The following is a 26,283-nucleotide window of genomic DNA, read 5'->3' on the forward strand; positions in this document are numbered from 1 at the left end:
GTCTCAAGGCCCTTCAGCCAGGAAGTGCGATGGGGGGATGAGGGCCAGTCATCCTGTGCTTTTGCACACCCTTCCTGCTTACCTTCCCCAGATTTCTCCGAGTATCAATTTAGAGCTGGGTCGACTCTGGCTGAGCTTACTGAGTCACGCCACTGACCTCTGTCCGAAACCAAATTATTGGGTACACTAGGATTCGAATCCTCGTCCTCTCGGACAAAGGATCCTAATACAATGACAACGAAAAACAAGAAATACACTTACAAAAACTATTTAATTCACAAAAACTAAACTTCAACTAAAATATTTTTATAAACACATATTTCACTAGCTCATAGTTTTCATCATTTCTTTTTTTTATAAAACCAGAAAAATCCAACTCTTAATAAATAAATTGTCCGATTTTTTTTTGTTAATTTATATTTTACTCACTTGATCCTTCTGAAAATAAAAATTAATTATTAGTTAATTAAGTAAAATTTTATTTATTATTTCAATCTGACTACATCATTTAATCAAATTTAGCAGTATAACCGTATATAAAAAACAAATGAAAACTTTATAACCAAGCCTTATAAGGGCTGTCAAATTTATTTCCTCAATTGGTCTTCCCCATGCACTTTATTACCGGTTGAGTTAATCTTAAAAATTACTATTATTGAAGTTGCATTTAGTAATCATTACTTTGATTCAGAATAAGTTTGTCAGCTATTTGTATTGACCTTGTAGGAAATAAGTACATCAGTGTTTTTTGTTTTTTTTTTTTTTTTTTTTTTTAATCATTTTGTGTAGAGAACTATTGGGCAGAATGATACACCTACTATGGAAGTTTCGGCCAGGTTTGCCTCATATTTAAATTTCTGAGCAAAATTACTAATGAAAGTAACTGTTGCAAAATCTTTATCATTTCGGGGATTCCACTCGGAATAGGAAAGCCATCGCAGAACTCGGTCAGCACCGTCACAGCAGACCGTCAGATATAGTAATTATAGAACTGTCCAATAATTCGATCTATTTTTCGATTTTTATTGAGTTTTCAGTATGTTCTGTGGTGAAAAGACACTTTGCGCAGTCCCCTCCCCCTCTTGACGGCCGGGCGCGATGGCTCCCCAACTGTTCGGGTCCAGAGCGGTGGTATACCCTCTTGAAAGTAGTTCTTGAACATACCGTTAGATAAAATAGTTATACCCTGAAACTGGTTTATCTTTTTATTAGTTTGACTTTGTGATGTCGCTAGACTGCCCCGTCACAGGAGACAATAGGCATACGTTTTAAAAATTTGACATCTGAAGAACTAGTTTTTGTATTAGAAGAGTTACTTGTTCCAGTAACTCTTTTCTCTCCATTGCCTCTCTGAAATTGTTTTTTATCATGCTGGCATACACAGGAAATTTCGCTGCAATGTCCAACTTGTAGTAAATTTTCTTTCCTCATATAAATTGCTAATGAGCGTTGACTCACAGAGGAATACCAATGACAGTTTATTAACAGAAATGTTTAGTAATACCCCTATTTTTTACTAGGAGCTCATTGATTGTCCAGCCTGCCCTAATAGTTATCGCACCATTGCTGACGAGCGAAATATCCATTTACTCACTTCCTATTTTCTTGGCCCCCATCCATCCCCTCTTTCTATTCTGAACCCTGCAAAGCTGCAGTTAAGCAGTGAAATTTCTAACATGATCCGAGACATAAGGAACAAGTGGAATAAAACGTATGATTTCTTTTATTTAAATATCAGAAAACAGAGTTAGTGTGCATGGTTAAGTGATCATTTAGATCAGCAAGATCATCAAAATATGCATCACAATAGTTGCACTGTCTGGTTTCTGCTTTATGAATGGCGATGTGTTCTTTCAATTCTGTCTCAGAAGAACACGTTAAGACACAATATTTGCACGCAAAAACTTCGCGGCAATGTATCTTATGAGCAGTCAAATCCCTGGCTGATTGTAACTCCTCGCCACACTTAACACAATTTTGAGGCCATATATAATTACAATTATGAATCCGCAACATTTTCTTCTGACGAAAAGCTTTTCCACAAACGGTACACGCAAATGGGGTTTCACCTGTGTGCAAATTGTGGTGCTCTTTCAACGAGTCGTGATGTCTAAAACTTTTACCACACACTTCACAAGTAAATGCTTTTTCATTACTATGAATACGCTTATGGACTTTCAATTGACTGACCTGACGAAAACGCGCCCCACATTCTTCACATTCAAATGGTTTTTCATTCTTGTGACTCAGCATATGTGAAGTAAGGCCTGTATAACTCGTAAAAATCTGGTCACATTGCTCACAGGATACAGGATTTGAAGGTGCTGAAAAAAATATAAATTAAATGCAAGCCAATAGCAAATAAGAAATTGTTTAAGGTTTATTGTTTAGGGTTATTGCTAGGCCAAATAGCAAATAAGAAATCGGTAAGGGTTTATTGTTTAGGGTTATTGTTATTGTTAGGCCAAACAGCAAATAAGAAATCGTTAAAGGTTTACTGTTTAGGGTTATTGTTAGGCTAACAGCAAATAAGAAATCGTTAAAGGTTTATTGTTTAGGGTTCTTGTTAGTTTTATTGTTAGGGTTATTGATATTGTTGGGCCAAACAGCAAATAAGAAATCGTTAAAGGTTTATTGTTTAGGGTTATTGTTAGGCTAAACAGCAAATAAGAAATCGTTAAAGGTTTATTGTTTAGGGTTATTGCTAGGTTTATTGTTCGGGTTATGGTTATTGTTAAGCCAAACAGCAAATAAGAAATCGTTATAGATTTGTTGTTTAGGATTATTGTTAGGTTTATTGTTAGGGTTATTGTCAGGCCAAATAGGAAATAAGAAATCGTTTAAGGTTTATTGTTTAGGGTTTGGCAAATCAGCAAGGGTTTGAAATACAACAATACTCCAAGTAACTTTATTAGTAGGATGAATAGACTGACAAATGCTTTTTATGATAAAAAAGGAAGTGTTTCTTCTCAAGGTTCTAAGACCCTCAAGATCAAGGGAATAATGCACATTATTGAAGAAATAAAAGCAGTTGGTGCAAATAACCAGAAAGTCTGCAGGTTCTCCTGAGAAGTATATCTGTATATTCTATTTCTACAACCTAAATAAATAGATAATAAAATAATATACAAAAAAAAATAACAAAATAAATAACAAAATCGAGATCAAAACAATCTAACGATAATTCTAAACAAACAGCGGGTAAAATTCAGGATAAACTCATTTCGGATTTCAATTTTAATGTGCCAATCATTTGGTCAAGAAAATAATCAGAGCTATTTGTTTTTATTAAGCACTGATGCAGAAACTAGAGCTATGACAGTTAATTTAACTAATGCTCCAAAATACTTCTAAAGGAAGACAGTTAATCTATTCAATGAAGTTCTTGTTGATTGGCAAGCTATTCTGACCTTACTTTGGCAGCTTAATCAGCAAAGGTCAAAAAGATACAAAAAACTAAAGTTTGCCAATGGACACTCCCGAATAACAACGAAAATTATTGAATAATTCACAGTTTTTACTCTATCCGCGCTCTTCATTTTTATTCTTCCTAGTCTATTAGTCTTTAGTTTACATTTTTGAAGTTTACTTTGCGCCTATGCAGATAATAAAAGGTCGAAGATACCTTACCTAAATACAGCAATTACAGACGATGAAAAGAGATATGTTTGGCGGATGCCCCAATCTTTAATCCAAAATAGGAGTCATGCCAGTGAAGCATTTATAAAAATTACCATCGGAGAAATTTTATTCTATGTATTTTTGTATATTGTAGATAGATAATTTTTATTTGCAACAATTAAATAAATAAAAATGACAAACCAGTGCACATGCGGTGGTGGCATACTTTAGCACTGACAATGTTACAATGTTACCTACACTACGGAAATAAAAACTACACTGACAATGTTACATACATTAGCACTTACAAAATAAAAATAAATCAAGTCAAAGTAAATACAAGCCTAGGGCATCAGCATAAATATACAAAAAAAAAAAATAATTCCCCGCAACATATTAAACACAAATCACCTAATCATTTGTTATTTAACTAAATATTTAAAAACCCGTCATAACTTATATATAAATCCGTCATACCTTTAATCCTCGCACCCAATAATTCTGACAAATTTCAACTTTGCGATTATATTTTGCAGCATTTTAGTAAATAGTAAGTCAATTATTTCTGAAAAAATTATTTTCATGACTGCGTTGTTAAGTTTTTTTTTAATAATTTTAAAAACTCTCGCTTATTGCTTCATTCTCGTACTGATATTGGAATTGAGTTCCAGCCCAGTATGACGGATGCTGAAACCCGCTCTTGACGTAGGACGAAATTCACATGAAAAATCTGAGCAATGAGTGGTTGGATAGTTATGAAATAACTATCCAGCCCCCCCTGTTATATACAAATTATCCCAAAATCGTTAGTACCTGTAATCCCATACGTCTATGTTATTACGAGTATTGCTCTCAACTATTACTACTACTAGTACTAAAAACTCACCGCAGTACCAAGCCGCTTGAGGCCAACACAGCTACGCACGCTCTTCCTCCATCCCAATCTATTCAAAGCCCCCCTCTTTATACCCTCCCAAGAAGTTCCCATTTCCATTTAATCTTTTTTCAATGACAGCTTCCCACCCCAAACGATGACGACCTGCTTTCCGTTTAGCCCTAGATGGTTGGCCGAAAAGGACAATCTTCCGCAATCTGTCATCCTTCATCCGCAGAACGTGCACTAACCATATCAACCTTTCCTTCATTATAGCACTGGAAAGCAGGATTGAACCACATTTTTCGTACAGTCTACTGTTTGAAATACGGTCAGTCAGCCGGGTACCCGGAGCAATCCGTAGGCAATGTCTCTGGAAAATATCAAGTACTAGCTGTTGGGGTGGCGCTTCGCGCCTCCCCAACACCTAGTTGGTGGGGCGCTTCGCGCCCCCCCAAGCCCCCCCGCGCGCGTAAGTAGTTACGCGCCATATTAGTTACGCGCCATTGTAGTTGTGTCCCTGTGTCCCACTTGTGAATATAGATAGATTTACATATGTGTTTCAAACTACGTAAAAATTGCGAATATACAACATTTTTGGCTTTCCCACTACTGGGAGCTTTCCGTTTCCAATTGCCAGCAATTGATCTGAAAATGTTTGACCAGAGTCATCGTTTTGCAATCGGACACGCATATTTGTAGTTAATTTTAATATTTTTACGTGTACCCATAAATTAGAATTTTTCAGGCAACCATTCATTTCGCCTGCAAGAGTTAAACTACGTAAAAATTGCGAATATACAACATTCTTGGCTTTCCCATTGTCTGTGCATATACAAAGCCGTATGTACTAATAATGACGTCATATGCAAATGCTCTTTTTACAAACAAACAAACATGCATACACACAACTCGTTTTTATATAGATAGATAGATAGATAGATACAATACAAATTAACTGCGTAAAACTTGCGAATATACAACATTTTTCGCTGTCCAATTGTCGCTGCATATAAATAGATTGTCAGGTTTACCGACCCTCGAACATGCAACGCACAATTGTCCATGGGAAAAATAATCAGTATTAAGATCTATACCACATTTTTCTAATGATTGACCTTGAGCTTTGTTAATGGTGATTGCAAATGCTAATAGAATTGGGAATTGCAATCTTTTAAATTGAAAAGGCAGATCCGTTGGAATCATGGGAATGCGAGGAATAAGAACAGCCTCACCCTCAAAAGGCCCTGTCAAGATTGTGGCCTCTATTAGGTTTTCCATTGTTTTTTTTACGGCAAGTCGCGTGCCATTGCAAAGCTTTGGTGGGTTGATATTTCTTAAAAGTATTATTGGTACGCCTATTTTTAGTTGTAGCATATGTGGTGGAAACCCTGAAAGATCTATGGAATTTAAAAATTCAGATGGATAATTAACCGCTTCATTTGGTTCCAAAACTGTGTCGACTGACTTGTAAAGGACTGCCTGGTCTCGAATCTTGGTCAAAACAATATTGTTGATTTCGTGGACGTCTATCGCTCTTTCAGCGAGAATCGCTCTTTCACTTAGCCATTTATTATTTTTATAATTTTTTAGAATATTCGGAAATACTTTTTCAATCAATTCATTTTTGGACGTCACTAAATTACAGAAATCAGCAGGTAGTTGTATACGTCCTGAAATTGAGTCTATCGTATCATAAATGTCTTTTTGTTCCGACGTTAACTTGGAAATGTTATTTTGTACATACGACAATAGATCATTCGTACTGTAACTTTTTTCACGATCCAATTCTACACATGTCGAAACAGCAGCGATACGGTTAGGTGAAGGCATTCCCAAATCCTGAAGAGGTTTGTTTGCCATAAGTACGCACAAATCTTCTATAATAACTAAAGTGTATTTATAAATTTCTGATGTAAAATCAAAAGTCATATCTGACGTCTCTAACTGTTTTCGATGGAGTATATCTTCGGACATTTTTGACTTATATTTTTCCCATAACTCTGTAGGAGCTGATGGAGAGCAAGTTGTTAAAATGGTGCCAAACAATGCACGAATTTGACTTGGGGTTGACGTTTCGCACTAATGGGGAATATGGAACAACCCACTGGTTATCTACTTCGATGGTGGTACCGTTGCCATTGTAGGTTCTTCAGTCATTTTACAATTAGAAATTTCTCTTTCAACGGTCTTCTTACAATTAAAAATTTGTCTTTGAACGATATTCTTAAATACCTGTGTCCTGGTCGTCATTTATATTCCCTGTGTCCCGGTCGTCATTTGTGTCCCGGTATCCCAGTCTGTAATTTCTCTTTGAGTGTCCCAGTCGTTATTTATATTCCCTCTGTCCCGGTCGTCATTTGTGTCCTGGTCTGTAATTTCTCTTTGAGTGTTTGAAATACATATCGCCAAACCTTTGTTTTTTTAACTAAAATCTGGTAGGCATTGATGACCTTATCCAAGTCAAAATCCCAAACCCAATCATCATCGCTATCATTTTCAGTTTGATATGTTTTGACTCTCGCTGTCCAGGTGGATCTTCATCTAACTGCGCGGTTTTGCGTTCTTTAGCCTCAAGCCTGTTTCCTTGCTGTTCTTTTAATTCCTCGGCACGCTTTCTTTTCTGACTTTCTCTATCAGCAGCAAGTTTTTTGGCATAGACTCTTTGAGCATCTTCATCGGCTTTTGCCATTGTAAGTTCATCAGTCATTTTAAACTTAAACATTAATAGATTTCTACGTGAACATATATGTCTTAAATATCTTTAATGACGTCACCGTCATAGCAAAAATGACGACAACTAATTTCATGACGTCAGTCAACACAGAAACATGACGTCACCTGATCCACAGACAGACACACAGACAGACAACTTATTTTTATATATATAGATATCTTCATCCGCTTTTTAGAGCGCCCATACTTCAGAGCCATATTTGGCCACTGTCATTGCTGTAACTAGCGATATTCTAATCCTGGTTTGTAGAGTTATCTTCCTATCTTCCAAACTTTTTTAATTGTGAAAAAACACCTGAGCCTTAGCTATTCTACTTCTAACATCTTCACTGATCCGACCGTCTTTACTAATAATACTACCAAGGTAAGTGAAGCTAACCACCTTACCAATCTTTTCGTTACCCAACGTCACCTTTTCATCTACATTTATTCCTAGCCTTAGTGACTTTGTCTTCTTAACATTAGTTTTCAAACCTATTCTAGCACCCTGAACTCACAAAACCTCTAAAAGTTCATTCATTTTCCTCACATTTTCATCTATGAAGCTTAAATCATCAGCATAATCTCCAGGAGAGTTCCAGCGTAATAATTCCGGGAGAGTTTTTTTTTATCCCCGTTTGATTCTTGGTCTCCCATTGCCTTTCCTGTGCTCCTTAAGACAAAGTCCATCAAAATGATCCATATAGGCTAAACGTATAGAACACAACCCTGCTTAACTCCTAGTTTAATACAAAACCAGCTGCAAACCTCATTTCCTACCTTAACCGCACCAGTATTCTTCTCGTACATGGCACTAATCACTTTAATGTATTTGTCTGGTATACCATATAAGGATAAGACCTTTGCTAAAGCTCTTCTAACAACAGAATCGAACGCTTGCTCATAATCTACAAAACTGAGGACCAAAGGTGTTTTACAACTAACGCACTTATATGCCAAACTTAGCGCCTTACCACTTAGCATCTGGTGCTATTATTTTTTAATCCTTTTAGTACTGTCGCTAATTCTTCCTCACAAAACAAATCTTCCTTCACATCTAGGACATAACAAACTTTTTCATTTTCCTCTAAATCTTTTTCTGCAACTGTATCATGGTTTGGCACATTCCCAAAATATTCCGCCCATCTCTCTTTAACTCTTTCCTTATCACTAATAGTGGCCCCATTCCTATCTTTAACTGGAACTAATCTGGATTGATTACTCCCTCTCAATTTATTAACATACCACTACAATATTTTACTATTATGCCGTCTAGCTGTATCTTCCAGATTCTCGGCAATTTTATCCATGGCTTCTCCTTTACACCTCCTTTTTCATATTTACTGCTTTTTCAACTTTCTTTACATTCCTTTTGTTTTCATATGATCTATTACTCAGATAATTCTTGTACAAACCCCTTCCCCTCTCTATTAAACATAAAGCCTTTTCACTAATATTCCTAGCTGCAGTCTTTACTCTCTTCCCTAAGACACCATCAGCAACTTCACAAATTGTTTTTCTAGAATTATTCCAACCATCTTCCACATTGTCAAATTTTAAATTCTCAAGCTTAGTATACATCTGTTCCTGGAAAGTTTCTCTCAAATTCTCACCCTGGAGTCTATCAACATCATAACTTCCAGGGAGGTAGTTATCCTTACGAAATTTCAGCTTTAAATCAACCCTAGGCACTACTAGATGGTGATTTTTATATTTCACCTCAATAACAGCACTCCTTTTTACCCTAGTATCTTGTATTGATCCTACCAGTCTTCTTTTGCTATAACATAATCAATAAGGTTTGCTGTCTTACCATCACGTGAATACCATGTCAACGCATGGGCCATTATATAACCAAACACCGCATTGGTTATAACAAGTTTGTCAAACGTACATAACTGCAAAAGCCTGTAGCCATTCCAGTTTTTGTTTCCTAGACCATATTTACCTAGGCTAGGATACCATCTACCCCTATTTATACCGACCTGGGCGTTAAAATATCCTAGTAAAACCCCATATTTCTACCTGGGACCCTGTCTATTTGCTCCTGTAACTGTAAGTAAAATTTATCTGAGTCACTATTATCTCCGTCAGTCGGTTCAACAGGGGCATATACTACTATAAACGATGCCCTGAACTTTTTAGTCATAAAATGAGAAATTGATATTCTATTATTAATGCATTCCTAGCCTAAACAAGACTTAGCAGATCCTTCATTAATCATGATCTCTATTCCTTGTCTATGTACTCAATCCTTCCTGCCTGAGCAAACAAATTCTATATCATCCAATTCCCTGCTTCCTACCCTTGGGATATGAGTTTCTGAAACACCTAATATATCCAGTTCGAATCGTCTGAATTCGTCAGTCAAAATGTCAATGCAAAAGTCATTTTTTAACGTCATAACATTCCAAGTTCCAATTTTCATGTTCTTCAAATCATTGAAATTATTTTGGCCTCAGGAAAGGCAATGATCCCGGATATCAGTGCAGGACGGGGATCAACACAGCTTCTCAAGTCTACACCGACGCGCTTAAGCCGGTTTAGAACCGGACAGCAAAAAGTCCCTGGGACCTCCAGTGTGAATGGAGACTTTGTGCAATCCTGGACCCATCTTGGTTTCAACATGGTTTTCAGCACTTGACGATGCTCTTCTATCAACAAGAGTCAAAATCCTGCACAGGCAGTCCCAAGCCTATTACCTCCAATTCCTAGTTTTCAGCCTGAAAACGCCCGTTGAAACAGACCAATCCCAGAAGAATTATCAATTAATCAAAATCCCGTGCAAATGTTCTGTTGTTTACTAGGCTATAATTTCCTCGAGGGGCGCCACTCCTCAAGTGGGGTAGAGTTGACCGCAAGGTCCCCAGTCTTGCAGGTGCCCCGAAAGGGCCGAGGCAGCACTTTGCAGAGGCCATTGTCCATAGATCTGGATCTTACGCCCTGTCGCAGCTGTCCTCCTATAGTGGATCCTCCCGCGATGGTGTTCTGCGTCACCATGTAATCTAATCCATTACGGGAGAAGGTTTGTAACTCATGGGACGCGTGGACACGCCGGTGGACCCTGTTGAGTGTACCTCTGAGGGACCTTCTTCCTCCTCCACCTGCATTTAAGGCCCTGGGCGAGGGTGCCCCAGTTTCTATTATGGACCCCCAGGGACAAGGTCCCCCCTTGGTCCGTGCCTCCTGTGGAGGTACCCTAAATATATGCAAGACGTTCCCCTATCACCACTTAGGGACACACTGAGTGGCCTGGGGAAGGCCCCTAAGGAGTAGTAGACTCATTCGTACTATTTTGTAGCCCCAAATACTTAATGATTGATGTCTGACATTTTGCAAATAATTACTACAGAATTTGTCGCAGCTTTTGGTTCTTTTTTTGTAGTGGTATATTAACAATAATATTATGGCGTCTACTGTAAGTAACCATCATAATATTTATATGGGTAATTTTTATATTAAACCTTGGCAATACCTTTACATTAACTTATTTCGTACAATTTTGTATCCCCAAATATTTAATGGTTGGTGCCTGACATTTTGCCAATAATTACTGCAAATTTTGTCTCAGCTTTTGCTTCTTTTTTTTTAGTGGTAAATATTAACAATAATATCATGCCGTTTACCGTTAGTGCTATCATAATTTATATGGGTAATTTTTATATTAAACCTTAGCAAAACCTTTACCTTAACTTATTTCGTACTGTTTTGTAGCCCCAAATATTTAATGATTGGTGTCTGAAATTTTGCCAATAATTACTGCAAAATTTGTCTCAGTTTTTGCTTCATTTTTTGTAGTGGTAAATACTAACAATAATATCACACCGTTTACTGTTAGTATCTATCATAACATTTATACATGTAATTTTTATATTAAACTTTAGCAATAACTTTACATTAACTTATTTCAAACTATTTTGTAGCTCCAAATATTTAATGTTTGGTGTCTGAAATTTTGCCAATATTTACTGCAGAATTTGTCTCAGCTTTTGCTCCTTTTTTTGTAGTTGTAAATATTAACAATAATACCATGGCGTTTACTGTTAGTTACCATCACACTATTTATATGGGTAATTTTTATATTAAACCTTAGCAATAGCTTTACATTAACTTATTTCGTACTATTTTGTAGCCTCAAATATTTAATGATTGGTGTGTGACATTTTGCCATTAATAACTGCAGAATTTGTTTCAGCTTTTAGTTTTATATTAGAATCAAAATTTATGACTAAAAAATATCAAGATGAATACCATGACTCTGCATCGACTTTCTACCATATTCATCATATCTAGTACGGGGATGTTCCCTCGGTCTTCTCTAACCCTTCAGGGCTAGATTGAATTCATGTACCACCCTAAGGGGAATAAGCTCTGGCAGGGGTGATGGACACCAAGAAGGGATATGGGGCTTCCAAACTTCTAGCTCGATTAAGCCAATCAGTTCGCCCGATCCTTACCAGTGTTGGTGATATAAACGGCATTCACTTGGATCACAATGACTCATGTCGGGGATGGGGTTCAAGCACTTAGGAGCATTTAACTTGCAGCTGATGCAGCATCTATTTTGTATCTATATGTATATCTATGTATATCTATATGTATCTATATGTATATATTGTATCTATATGATCAAAATATTTTGCTTTCCTTCAAGCACTTGCTTTAAATATTTTTAATTAGCAGTCTTTTGTCTCGTTAGGATGCAGTACCTACTTGTAGGCTGCAAATGGTATTTTTTATAATATGTAAATGTTTGATTGTATTACGTAGTTTCTTGTATTTTTCAAATAGATACTAAAGAGAGAAAACGGATATCATTGCAGGAATATCATTTCTTAGTTTTTTATATTGATCTGATCCCGTTATTTTCTTTGCATATTATTCTTTGTCATATCTGGTCAATTGAGTATAAAATATTATATAAAATAGATACCATTATATTTGTATCTTCGTCTGTTATTATTTGCAAAATTAGCAAATTTTTGTTGATTGGAGCGGTTGCAAATGTAGCTCTTTAACTCCTGAAATACACTGTACAAAATTGAAAGATATCTAGAAAAGTTTAACAAATGAGGAATTTTGTTTACAAGAAGCACCAAGAAAACCAGGGATGACAACACTGCGCATAATGATTTTTCATGCAAAATATTTTAATTAGGTTTCACTCAAAGAGAAAACAAGGGAATTATTTATAATCCCTTTAAGAGCTCGAGTGTAGATACACCAAAACCCAAACTAATCATAAAAAAAATGAGTAAAAGACTTAAAACTTACTTGGCAAACTTTTAAACCGCTTTTGTTTTTTTTTATTATGGGGCACATTTTCAGCAAATTTTGGCAAATATTCCAAATGCGGATTATTACGAGGAGAACTGGAGGATTCAACTAATAATGCTTCATCTGATATTGGAACCAAATTTAAATCTTCGATCTGAACGCCATCTTCAATCCACTCTACTTTGTTGGTTTCCTCTTCAAAATCTTCAACATAAACTAATTCTTCTACATCACACGAGACTTCATTAGGTATTATTTCATCTGGTTTGTCAGATATGAAATCAAATGTCATTTCGAGGTCATTTATCAACGATGTTAGATGATTCAGTTGACCAGGATTGACTTGAGTTTCTCCATAATATAAAATGTGCACAAGACACTGGAGAATGTCTGGACTGAAATTGATTTAAAAGTAGTTTTAAAAGTTTAGGAAGTAATGGTTATTGTAATACAATTCAATTTTTATGACAGACCTTATATGACTATAGACATCAAAGAAATATAAATAGGCAATCTTCAAGCATATTTTCCTTGTGAGCTTTGGCTTGCGTCTTTTTACCCTCCCGATTCCATTGACAAAACTAGGATAGTACTAATAGTGGCAGTTGCATTATTAAGTTTCGACGATATTTAAATCGTCTTTAAAACAGTTCAAAATAGGGATGAAACCTTTTTATTGACAGTGAACAGATACAAAATTTAACTGGATATTTCGAACACATATACAGTGTTCATCATCAGCAGTAAAACAAGCAGTAAAGAGTTTTGCTGCTGATGATGAACACTGTATATGTGTTCGAAATATCCAGTTAAATTTTTTATCTGTTCACTGTCAATAAAAAGGTTTCATCCCTATTTTGAACTGTTTTACTTTCGTTACGGAAAGGCAGTGTGGTCTTCGAAGTTATTTAAATCGTCTTTGGTTTTCAATGTAGTTTTGTCGACATTTGAAGTCTAGTAATAAGGTGAAAAAACCAGCCACCAGCGGGCAAAACACGATTTTGACTTCATAAAAAGATAGCTTGACTAACAGTTCTCTAGAATTCAGTTTTAAAATTTAGAAAATTTACAACACCGACATAAAAAAATACTGCCATCTAATTTTAATCTATCGAACAGGTGTCACGAGTGAGCCCTCTACCAGTATTCCCTAAAACTAACCTTTTCCTAAAAAGGTCGATAAGAGCTCTTACTCTGCATTATGGTGGCTGGTAGCACGTTCATCAGAGTGTCAGTCAAAGGATAACTTACTGAAAGATGACCACCTTACAAGGTATTTGCCATCAATCAAGTGAGCCGAAACCCATAATTTAACATTTGATTGAAGTCCAAACCCACTATAAAATGTTTTTTGTATAAAAAAAAATATTCCTCTTAATAGAAGCAAAGTCTATCGATTTATTCAATTGGTTTTTTTCCTTTCTAATTTGGAACCCGGATACGTAGGAGTCTCCATTATACCAAAAACATGCTACATCTTTTCTCGCTCTAATACACAGAAAAGATAAACGTCCAAATTCAAAACGACAATAAAGTATCCCGGAGTTTTTTTTTCAATGTGATTTGGGTTTGAACCCCATCCTAAAATTTTTATAAAATGAAACATAACAAGAATGCATACAAACGAATCTTTTATGCATTTTTTTGAGTTTTTTAACCCCCCCCTCCATCCCTTCTAAAAAAATTAAGATAATTTGACTTATCGTCTACTAGAATTCAAGGTTTATATACAATTACAAAGTGCACACACAAAAAATTTCTAAAAATATGAAAAACCATACAAAACATATCGCCATCTAGCTTTTAAAGAGGATGTCATCAGTGAGCCCTCTACTGCCCCCAAAAAACTAGCTTTTCCCACAAAGGGTTTTGCTTTTTAGTTTCCGGCACCATGTCGATAAGAGTGTCGGTGTAAAGGCAGCATTTCCGTAAGTCAACGTAAGTGCCATCGGAATCAACTGAACCGATACCCGCAATGCAGTATTTGGGTAAGATGATTTGGGTCATTGTTTTAGGAAAAAAAACTATTTGGAGCCCAATCTCTTAAACAAAGCTGGCTTTATCGACTCTTCAATCCATGTTGACCCATATTATTTGAGTCTCAAGGTATTTTGAAGTCTCATCTTTTTCCGAAAAACATTTTATCTTAGTTTATCAGTCTAATACATGGTTGAAAAAATTACAATTTAACATTAAACTGTTTTTTCTGTATCTTGAATATCAAAGTGAAACTTCCCTTGTATAAGCAGCTGATCTTAAATAGTCATAGAACGTACTTCAAGTCTTATCTCATTATGATAGTATTCGATGCCACGTTTTCGTGTACATACATCTCTTAAGCATTGACAAATCAAAATAGCATATTTATTAAGCAGAAACATTATTTCTACAACCAGCGCCATTCACAGATATAACATGATAATATTAAGGCTGAAAAGCAAGCATGACTCAGAAGTTGAGTCTGAAATGTAATGTAAAAACCAACTAGGCTTTTTATACAGGTATAACTTGTTGGTGTGATTTTTATCCAAAATCTTAACGCCTCTTGGGGACTGTTCCTTCTTTCTAAAGCTTGCATGCATAGGACAGGGACAGCCATTTGTGTGCACATTCCAGAATCTTATGCACCTTGCATTTTGCCAACACTAGCCCCCAAAACCTCAGACAAATTCATGTTTCCCTAGCCATCTCCCTATTGGACCTTGCCTCCGTTGTTCTGCATCAACAAAATCCAATTTTTACACTAATAATATTTGCCACAGAAAGATGTAGAAGAACTTTTTTCCCTAAGTAATTGATTTGCTAAATGAGAGAATATCCTCCTCCCCCACTTGTGTCTTTTGATGCTTCGGCTCTCTTTCAACTAACCTTGTCATTTTATATATTTATTTTTTATTAAATTTTAAGTTTGATTCCGGAATATATATATATATATATATATATATATATATATATATATATATATATATATATATATATATATATATATATATATATATATATATATATATATATACTATAATAACTCACTGCAGCATCAAACCGCCTGAGGCCAACACAGCTACGCACGCTCCTCCTCCAGCCTAATCTATTTAAAGCCTCCCTCTTTACACCCTCCCAAGAAGTTCCCATTTCCTTTAAATCATTATTTATGACATCCTCCCAACCCAGACAAGGACGACCTGCTTTCCGTGTAGCCCCAGACGGTTGGCCAAAAAGGACAATCTTCGGTAATCTGTCATCCTTCATCCGTAGAACGTGGCCTAGCCATCTCAACCTTTCTTTCATTATAGCCCCAGAAAGCGGGATTGAACCACACTTTTCGTACAACCTACTGTTTGAAATACAGTCAGTCAGCCGGGTACCCGGAACAATCCGTAGGCAATTTCTCTAGAAAACACCTAGTAAATTTTCATCTGATTTCGGAGTGCCCATGCTTCAGAGCCATATTTGACCACTGTCATCACTGTAGCTTCCAATATTCTAATCTTGGTTTGTAGACTTATCTTTCTATTCTTCCAAACTTTTTTTAACTGTGAAAAAACACCCTGAGCCTTAGCTATTCTATTTTTAACATCTTCACTGCTCCCACCATCTTTACTAATAATACTACCAAGGTAACTGAAGCTCCCAACCTGATCAATCTTTTCGTTACCTAATCTTCACTTCATCTTCACTTATTCCAATCCTTAGTGACTTAGTCTTCTTAACATTAATTTTCAAGCCTATTTTAGCACCCTGAACTCGTAAAACCTCTAAAAATTCATTCATTTTGCTCACACTTTCATCTAATATGCCCTTAGAACTTATGCCCTTAGAATTCCCTTAAAACTTTGTCTACAGCATCTCTCAGTCTAAAAAGTATCATATTATTCAGTAATTTGCTACCTACAGAGACCAGACTAATGCCTCGATAATTACGACACTCACTCTTGTCACCTTTCTTATACAGTGGTTTAATTAAGGTTTTCCTAAAATAATTGGGTCCCTAACCTCATCCCTAACCTCAGAGCCACCATATTTAAGAAGCTCATTAATTATACTATCAGCACCTGGGGCTTTATTATTTTTTAATCCTTTTAGTACTGTTGCTAATTCTTCCTCACTAAACAAATCTTCCTTCACATCCAAGGTATCACAACCTTTTTCATTTTCATCTATATCTTTTCCTGCAACTGTATCTCGGTTTAGCACATTCTCAAAATGTTCCACCCATCTTTCTTTAACTTTTTCCTTATCACTATTTGTGGCCCCATTTCTATCTTTAACTGGGACTAGTCTGGATTGGCTACTCCCTTTCAATTTATTAACATGCCAGTATAATATTTTACTATTATGCCGTCTAGCCGCATCTTCCAGATCCTCAGCAATTTTATCCATGGCCTCTACTTCACATCTCCTTAGTTCATATTTTAATGCTTTCTCCACTTTCTTTACATTCCTTTTGTTTTCATACGACCTATCACTCAGATAATTCTTATACAAACCCCTTCTACTCTCTATTAAACCTAAAGCTTTTTCACTAATATTCCTAGTTGCAGTCTTAGCACTCTTCCATAGGACACCATCAGCACCTTCACAAATTGTTTTTTCTGAAATTATTCCATCCATCTTCCACATTGTCGAATTTTAAACTCTCAAGTTTAGTACTCAACTGTTCCTGGAATTTTTTTCTCAAATTTTCATCCTGAAGTCTACCAACATCATAACTTTCCGGGAGGGAGTTACCCTTCCGAAATTTCAGCTTTAAATTAACCTTAGACACTACTAGATGGTGATCTTTACTTTTAACATCAATAACAGCACTCCTATACACCCTAGTATCTTGTATTGATCCTGCTAGTTTTCTGTTTATAGTAGCATAATCAATAAGGTTTGCTGTTTTACCATCACGTGAATACCATGTCAACTTATGGGCCATTTTGTGACCAAACACTGTATTGGTTATAACTAGGTTGTTATACCTACAAAATTACAGAAGCCTATAGCCATTACTGTTTTCTTTTCCTACACCAAATTTACCTAAGCTAGGATACCATCTATCCCTATTTCTACCAACCTGGGCATTAAAATCTCCTAGCAAAAACACCATATTTCTACCTGGTACCCTGTCTATTTGCTCCTGTAACTGTAAGTAAAATTCATCTGAGTCACTAGGCCTAGTATCTCCATCAGTTGGTTCAATGGGGGCATATACTACTATAACTGATACCCTGAACTTTTTAGTCATAAAATGAGCAATTAGTATTCTATTATTTGAAAAGCCAATGATGGACAGCTGCAATCCTCTAATTCTCAGCCAATAACAAAAAAAAAATTGCAAAAAACGAAAAAAAAAGGGACAAAAACACTCACTTAACTAACAGATAATACCAAACCTAACAAAAGAAAAAAAGAAAAAATTAACTACCCTCTCCCAATAAATGTTTCTTAAAATTTACCTTAAATGACCCATTGTGCTCAGCCTCCTGACTGCCAGCCCAGATATCATTCGGACTTGTTCAGGAATATTTTCAAAGAAAATTTCATATGCATTTAAAAAAAGAGCTTTCTTTGCACTCTATAAAAACAAAACAGAAGAAAAAAAAAAGGCCAAATAATTTTAAGAATAGCCTACTAACCTAACACCGTCCAAAGTGATTGTATCAGAAAAAGGCTGACTTTGCAATAGATGACGAACTAGAGGACTAACAGCTGCTAAGTACTGTCTGTGAAATTGAAATAAATGACTTCCTGCCATCAAATTAATGTCACCACTGTTAAGATTAGATAAATAAGACTTCAAATCAGTCCCATGATCGGCATATAAAATTTTTATTTCATTCATATCAACCTGAAATGAAAAGAATTTTAGTTTGCCCATAAAGGAAGCTTTAAGAAATCTGATAAAAAAAAATATATTGCAAAATAGTTGAAATAATGGTATTAAAATAAATTATTCCAAAAACAACAAAGAAATGTAGTATAGGCACAAATGAAAAAAAAAAGATTTCCTGCAAACAAATATATATTACCAGTGTTAAGATTAGATAAATAAGACTTCAAATCAGTCCCATGATGTTCATATTAAATTTTTACTTCATTCATATCCACCTGAAATAAAAATTAATTTTAGTAAGCTCGCAAAGACAGGTTTAAGAATATATGATTTTTTGGATAAAAAAAAACTAGTATTACTGCATAGTTGAAATATTTAGTATTAATTCCAAAAACAACAACAAAACGTATTATATGTAAAGAGGAAAAAACTGATTTCCTGCCATTAAATTTATATCACCCCTGTTAAGATTAGATAAATAAGACTTTAAATCAGTCCTATGCTTTCCATATAAAATTTTAACTTCTTTCATATCCACTTGATATGAAAATTAATTTTAGTTCCCTCATAAAGCAAGCTTTAAAAATCTATAATTTATTTGATCAGATTTTAACTCCACAGTTAAAATAATTAGTGTTAAAAAAAAATTTAAAAAAAGCTACAACAACAAACAGACTGTGTATGAAGAGGAAAGAAAATTGATTTCCTGCTATTAAATTTATATCACCCCTGTTAAAATTAGATGAATAAGACATCAAATTAGTCAATGATTTGGATATAAAATTTTACTTAATTCATATCTACTTGATATGAAAATTAATTTTAGTTACCTCATAAAGAAAGCTTTAAAAATCTATAATTTATTTGATCAAATTTTAACTCTACAGTTAAAATAATTAGCATTAAGGGAAATTATTAAAAGAAAGCTACAACAACAAAACACACTGTGTGTGAAGATGAAAAAAACTGATTTCCTGCCATCAAATTTATATCACCCCTTTTAAGATCAGATAAATAAGACTTCAAATCAGTCCTATGATTTGCATATAATTTTTTTTTACTTCATTCATATGCATTTGATATGAAAATTAATTTTAGTTGCCTCATAAAGAAAGCTTTTAAAATCTATAATTTATTTGATCGAATTTAACTCTATAGTCAAAATATTTAGTGTTAAAATAATACTAAAAAAAAAAGCTACAACAACAAAACACACTGTGTGTGAAGAGGAAAGAAAATTGATTTCCTGCCATTAAATTTATATCACCCCTGTTAAGATTACATAAATAAGACATCAAGTTATTCATATGATTTGGATATAAAATTTTACTTAATTCATATCTACTTGATAATAAAATTAATTTTAGTTACCTCATAAAGAAAGCTTTAAAAATCTATAATTTATTTTATCAAATTTTAACTCTACAGTTAAAATAATTAGCATTAAAGGAAATTATTTAAAAAAAGCTAAAACAACAAAACACACAGTGTTTGAAGATGAAAAAAAAACTGATTTCCTGCCATCAAATTTATTTATCTATTTATTAATACCAAATACGGTAAGCTTTCAAGCTTGTCGCAATAAATATAATAAATAGAAGTTATGACAACATAATACATAATACAACTGACAACATAATACACACATATAAATCAATGAAAATAACAACTACAACAAACACTGACAAATAATACTATAAATTATTTAAAAATGATTTACTTTGAAAATTTGTTTCTGGTAGTCTTGTTTTGAATCTATTTATGTCATCTGTTAGAAATGTTTTAGGTGGAAGGTCATTCCATGGCTTCCACACCCTGCTGTAAAATGAATGTTGGCCTATTTTCCTTTTTGAAAGTGAGGGGTAATATTTATGTGGGTGGTAATATATCACCCCTTTTAAGATTAGATAAATAAGATTGATATGAAAATTAATTTTCAATATTTCATTGAAAACACAGTCAATAACATGAACAACAAAAAATTTACTGTGCCCTCTACATATTATGAAACTGCTGAAAATGCCTCTTAATATTTTCATTGCCAAATACCAGCACATGAATTGACTTATTTCTAAATTTTGTTGTAGAAATGCTTAAATCACAGATTGGAGTGAAATAAGGACTTTTGATCCTGTTGAATCACTCCTTGTGATGACAGTTGCATACATGGTTGATTAGATTCTGGTGGAAAATTCTGGTGCATCCCAGTCAAATCTCTGTGGTTTGTCACTCCACTCAGCATCCAGATGGCATTTGAATACATCTGTTGATTCAGCAGAAACAGTGTTCTCCTTGAGGTTGTTCTAGAGGTTCACAATCTGGTTTGAGAAGAAGCTGCATCTTGCTCCAGTCCTTGCATGAAGTTTGCAGATTCGTTTTGGGTGTCCTTGTGTTATGTGGGAGGGGTTGATCTCCAGGAGCTCATTTTCTTGATTGGTAGAGAGGAGTTTGTGCACCTGAATCATATCCCCATGTTTCCCCCTATAGACTAAAGAGGGGAGGTTGAGTTCCTTTGGCCATTCACTGTAGGGCTTGTTTTCCATACCAGCAATCAGCTTAGTGGCCCTTTGTTGATTTGCTCAAGCACTACCTTGTCCTTTTTGAATTGAAGGGTGGCCAGGATGGTCCCCAACTCCAAACACAGTCTTACTAGTCCTTTGTAGAGCTTCATGATTACATGTCTACTTCTGCTGGTAATGCTGTGTTTAATGATGCCTAGGGCTCTACTAGCATTGGCTGAGATCTTCTGTGAGTGGGAGCTGAATTTCAACTGGGAGTCTACAACAACTCCAAGGTCTCTCTCCTCCTGAACATGCTCTAGTATGTGGTGACTCATTAGGTACTGTTGCTTGGGGTTGTTGTGTCTGAAGTGTATGACCTTGCATTTTTCAGCATTGAATTCCAGCAACCATCTTTAGACCCAGGAGCATATGTGGTTGAGATCAGTTTGGAGGGATAGGTAGGCAGAAGGGGTGTTGGCAGGACCTATGAGTTTTGAACTGTCTGCATAAAGAGTGGTTTTGTTACTGGTGATAAGGGCTAGCTCATTTACATATATATTCAACAGGGTAGGGCCCAGGACACTGCCCTGGGGGACCCTGCTGGTGACTTTGACTTCATTAGAGAGTGCTTGAACTTGAACTAGAGAGTGCATGACTGTTTGGTCCTGTGGTCACTTTCACTTGCTGTGTTCTGTCCCTCAGAAAATCCTCAATCCAACTGATCACTTTTGGACTAAGAGACAGGGTGCATAACCTGTGAATAAGGTAGCAGTGACAAACTTTGTCAGAAGCTTTGGCTAGATCCAGTAGGATTATATCCACTGGTATTCCTTTCTCTAGTAGGTCAGTTACAAGACTGTAAGACTCAAGAAGGTTTGTATCCACCAATCTCTTAGAACAAAAACCATGCTGGCTGCAGCTGATGAGTGAGCCCCAAGATGGTTAATGATGCATTTGTTGACAATTCTCTCCATGACCTTGCATGCCACACAGGTAAGGCTGATAGGTCTATAGTTTGCTGTTGAAGTTTTGCTGCCCTTCTTATGAATTGGGATGACTATTGCCTTCTTCCAATCCAAAAATTTAAAATCTATTTTCCTTGTATCTCATTTTCCTTGTACTTTCAATCAACATAATTGCTGAACTATTTAATCTTTCCTGATTTATTGTTGATATTACATAGTTTTGTTTTTATTATTGGTTTTATTCAGGAAAATGATTTCTCTACAGAAGCAACACTAACTAGAATTGTTAAGAACATTACACAGTTGTGAAACCAATTGTTCATCTTGATGGTGATTTGGGACCCTTTCAAATAAAGGACCTGATTGGGCCTAATCATTCCAATCACACTTTTTCCAGCCCTGTGGCCTAGGCCTAAATAAAGACATATGCCAGCAGTGTATTATTGTTTTCCCTGCACCACTTGTATGGAAGAAATGGCCATGAAAACTTCGTTGGGGGTTATTATACTGCCAGGATAGCCTAATTGAAAGTTCTAGCCTAGTGCATCGCTTAAGAGTTGGAAATGAATGGAAATACGACCTTAAATGGTTGATTTGCTCCTCTTAAGTGTCAAAAGGGCTTTCAGCTAGTTTACTATGATTTCAAAAGTAAACAATTAATCTACCTTTAATCTATATTAAGGTTACCCTAGAATTGTGGTTTTCTAGAGTTAGAGCATGAGATGAAATTTTAAATATGTTTGCCGATATACGCGACAACTCATATATAAGCACTATTTCTAGATCCGAAAAAAGGATTAATGCTTTCTTGAGCCCAAAATTTTGCTTTTTTGATTTGAATTATGCTATTCTTTTTGTTATTTTTCCCAGATTTTAGAAACAAGTTGTGTATTGTCATTCATGCTGTTGAAAAACAAGTTGAAGGCCGTCTTATCTTAATAAAGCTTCCAATCGGAATATAATATGAAAATGGTAATAATAAATTTCTAGCTCATTAAAGGGGCAAAAGCACCATATAATCAAATGAAAGAAAACTAAAAACACACTTACTTAAGGGGTTTTTTGTCCGTCCAACTGTTTGCTAACAATGTTAGCTAACAGGTTTTTGTTTGGACGTCGGATTCACAATTATTAGGGAACAGAAATAAATTCTCCAACAATTGTTTCCAATAAATATTCGATTTGTTTAAGATATTCTCTGATAATGTTACCCATGGTCACACATAAGCTGAATTTTAGGTAGGGCTTACCTGTTCTATTCGGAACTTCCAATGTTGTATATAGACTCCATTGCCGTGCCGGCGCATGCTTCAAACGCTACCGACGAGAAGCCCGGTCTAACGCCACCGAAGTGTCGTAAAGCCACTGGTGCACCACCGACAGACGAGGGGGTAGTGTCCCTTGACTTTGTATTAATTTGAGCCAATTATTTACTGGGGCAGTCGAATGCTGGAGCTTTTCTTTTCTCGTGTAGCTATGGATTTCGATTTTTCTGCTTAAAAATCAAGTGCGGTTTTTAAATTAAACAAAGAAGTGCACACACAAATAGTTTGCAAGAATTCTTTTTGCTTCCAGGGTGAGTTTTTATTCTGCACCACTGCTTGTAAAACACCCATTGAAGAGATAATTGTCTTTCGAACAGACACCAGATGTAATTCCAGGTAGGAACTTATGATTTAGGGACCTCTCTTTTTCAAGACACTTTGGTATAGTAAAGAATTAATACTTCATGAGTCTTTGCCATAGGCTGGCGTTTCTAAATTCTGAAGTTTATATTCATAATTTATATATTTTATAATATATATATTTTTTATATAATATATATTAGATAGGCTGAAATCTACTAACGAAAAGGAAAACAGGTCATTTATATGAAAAAAAGAAAAAATTTGAGGGGGTAAAAGCCTCAACAATATATTTTTTTCTAAAAATTTGTCCAAGACCGAACATTGTCCAAGTACTGGGAGTTTTAACCCTAAATCCTCTTTCATGTAGTGAATATGATCTAGCTGTTAGCCTTCTCCCACCATTGTTACCAATGTTACCTCTCCCATGTTACCACTCATAATCGTCACACTGACATCTGTATTAGGCTTTACTTTCTCTCTATTGACCCTCATAGATGACATAGATAGTTTGCAAGAATTCTTTTTGCTTCCAGGGTGAGTTTTTATTCTGCACCACTGCTTGTAAAACACCCATTGAAGAGATAATTGTCTTTCGAACAGACACCAGATGTAATTCCAGGTAGGAACTTATGATTTAGGGACCTCTCTTTTTCAAGACACTTTGGTATAGTAAAGAATCAATACTTCATGAGTCTTTGCCATAGGCTGGCGTTTCTAAATTCTGAAGTTTATATTCATAATTTATATATTTTATAATATATATATTTTTTATATAATATATATTAGATAGGCTGTGAAGTAATAATTTTTGTCCGTTTTAAGTTTCAACTTCGCTCTTTACCTCCCTCGGAAAAACTTAGTTTTTTTTAAATAATTGCATTATAGGCAGATCTAAGAAAATCTACTAACGAAAAGGAAAACAGGTCATTTATATGAAAAAAAGAAAAAAATTGAGGGGGGTAAAAGCCTCAACAATATATTTTTTTCAAAAAATTTGTCCAAGACCGAACATTGTCCAAGTACCGGGAGTTTTAACCCTAAATCCTCTTTCATGTAGTGAATATGATCTAGCTGTTAGCCTTCTCCCACCACTCATAATCGTCACACTGACATCTGTATTAGGCTTTACTTTCTCCCTATTGACCCTCATAGATGACTTTTACAAAGTTGCCAACTGCAACTTTGTTCACATTTCTTTTCACTGTCTTCACAGCCTGCTTCTTTGTTTTTCTTGCTTTTGTTACTTCAATTTTTTTCTTTTCCACCTCTTCTTTGCCTTCTTTGTAGCAAAGGCAGCTTCGATCTTGGCTTTCGCTGATGCATCAGTGAGCACTTTTGTTGCACCATCCTTTCTTCCTTGAAGCACGTTGTTTTCTTGTTGGTGCTGGGATGTGAATGTACTTGTTCAGGTGTGACTCTCCTATTTCAAAGTGGTTGCAGAATCACATGGTTTACTGAAACCTTTGGGTGAGAGGATGGTAATGCAGGTAGGGTTAGGACTGGAGTTAGAACCTTTGATGAGCTTGGTAATTTGCCACCAGCTTCATTGGCTAAAAAACATTTGGTTGGTCTGTATTTAAGATTACAGATCTTTGTTATCAAAATAATCTGGATTAAAAGGGGATATATCTTCCAAATCCCTTCTGGATGTTTGATAGTATGAAAGCTAAGGGGAAAGATTTTTCTACCAGCCCAGCTGCGATGTAAATGGTGACAGTTCTTCTCGATGGTGACAGTTGCTCGATGAAAAAAAAATACTAATTTTGATAATTAATTCTGTTAGGAATATATAGCTGTTAGATATTTAAACTATTATGCAAGGTTTCTGAAAAGCCACAGCCATTTTGTTTCTACCAGATTTCTAGTTCTCTTGCTGAATAACGAAGAAGGCCAGCGTCCAGCCAGCGACTCGCGAAGTTTCATAACCGTGAATAGGCCCAAATTTGATATAAATTAAAGCTGGAATTTGAGAAAGACTGATCAAAATACGAATGTTTGCGGTCAACAATGATCGCGCCAGTGGCGTGCCGCTGCTGCTATTTTTTGTCCCCGGTGCCGCTGACCTTCCCTTATCGGCGCAGCATCGGGGTTTAGTTTTATAATAGAAATCTCAAAAATCTAAAAATTTAAGAAAGTGCCTTTCAGCAAGGGGTGAGGCTAGAGCCCCCTGCCCTCCTTATGGGCGCCCATGTTGTTACCTAAAAGTTTTTAGTTGTACGGCGAAAACACTATTGTTGGCAAATTGTTAGCTAACAGTTTTTTGTTTGGACGGCGGGAAAAATGCCTCAAAAGAGTAAAAACAGTTGTGCTGCAAGTTGTCTTATTTTCTGATGGGTTGACAGCTTTTGAAAACGTAATGTCTTACTCACAGCTGTTCCTAGGATCGGTGGCGCCCGGGGGAAATTGATTATAGTCCCCCCCCCTCTAGAATCAAAGACTCTAGGCTAGAGTATTCCCGGCTCTTAAAAAAAAGCAACACAGCAGAAATATCGTTCTATTCACCATAACAGGCAACACCATGAAATCCCTCTAAATCTAAAAAATATTCCATCTTTATCATGTGCCGCTGAATTCAAAAATCTTTCGCGCGAAAATTCAGATAGTGCGTAAACTGTTATTGTGCCACATATTTTACTTTAGTACAATCGAAAAATCTTCTTTGCATTATTTTTAGATGTGATGTTTATACGTAGTTCGAATTTTTTTACATTGTGCTAAGATTATACTGTCTTAAGGAGGATTATGCTTGAATTAATTTTGTTTCCCAATCATGCTATATTCCGCATGACCTGCTACGTCTAGCAACATCGCATGTAAGAAGCTTTGTTTTCCCTAACTAATTCTCTTTTCCTTCGGGTCATTGATCTATGGGTAAAAATAGTAT

At 35.5% G+C, this 26,283-nt stretch overlaps 1 protein-coding gene across 3 annotated transcripts; it reads right to left on the reverse strand.

The window, feature by feature from the left end:
* Nucleotides 1-1,705: 1,705 nt before the first annotated feature.
* LOC136034467 (zinc finger protein 675-like) lies at nucleotides 1,706-22,537 on the reverse strand. Of its 3 annotated transcripts, XM_065715660.1 has the most exons (5): nucleotides 22,437-22,517; nucleotides 18,502-18,580; nucleotides 18,109-18,320; nucleotides 12,485-12,882; nucleotides 1,706-2,324 (listed from the first exon to the last, which is right to left on the reverse strand). In XM_065715660.1, exons 3-5 carry the CDS (start codon nucleotides 18,312-18,314, stop codon nucleotides 1,735-1,737), a joined length of 1,194 nt encoding a protein of 397 aa, XP_065571732.1. In that variant the 5' UTR covers nucleotides 18,315-18,320; nucleotides 18,502-18,580; nucleotides 22,437-22,517; the 3' UTR covers nucleotides 1,706-1,734. The 3 variants fall into 3 exon arrangements, with proteins under 3 accessions (XP_065571732.1, XP_065571730.1, XP_065571731.1); XM_065715658.1 differs by lacking the exon at nucleotides 18,502-18,580 and having other exon boundaries at nucleotides 22,437-22,537; XM_065715659.1 differs by lacking the exon at nucleotides 18,502-18,580 and having other exon boundaries at nucleotides 22,352-22,487.
* Between the last annotated feature and the right edge of the window lie 3,746 nt (nucleotides 22,538-26,283).

Source organism: Artemia franciscana, chromosome 13 (genome assembly GCF_032884065.1).
Source record: "Artemia franciscana chromosome 13, ASM3288406v1, whole genome shotgun sequence".
NCBI classification, from domain to species: domain Eukaryota; kingdom Metazoa; phylum Arthropoda; class Branchiopoda; order Anostraca; family Artemiidae; genus Artemia; species Artemia franciscana.

Excerpts from the sequence above, each read along its gene's own strand:
- LOC136034467 (XM_065715658.1), bottom strand. The coding sequence starts at position 18,314 with ATGAATGAAATAAAAATTTTATATGCCGATCATGGGACTGATTTGAAG. Across the intron at positions 12,883-18,108 it reads ATCACTTTGGACGGTGTTAG|TCCAGACATTCTCCAGTGTC; the intron begins GTTAGTAGGCTA and ends AATCAATTTCAG. Across the intron at positions 2,325-12,484 it reads GCGGTTTAAAAGTTTGCCAA|CACCTTCAAATCCTGTATCC; the intron begins GTAAGTTTTAAG and ends TATTTTTTTCAG.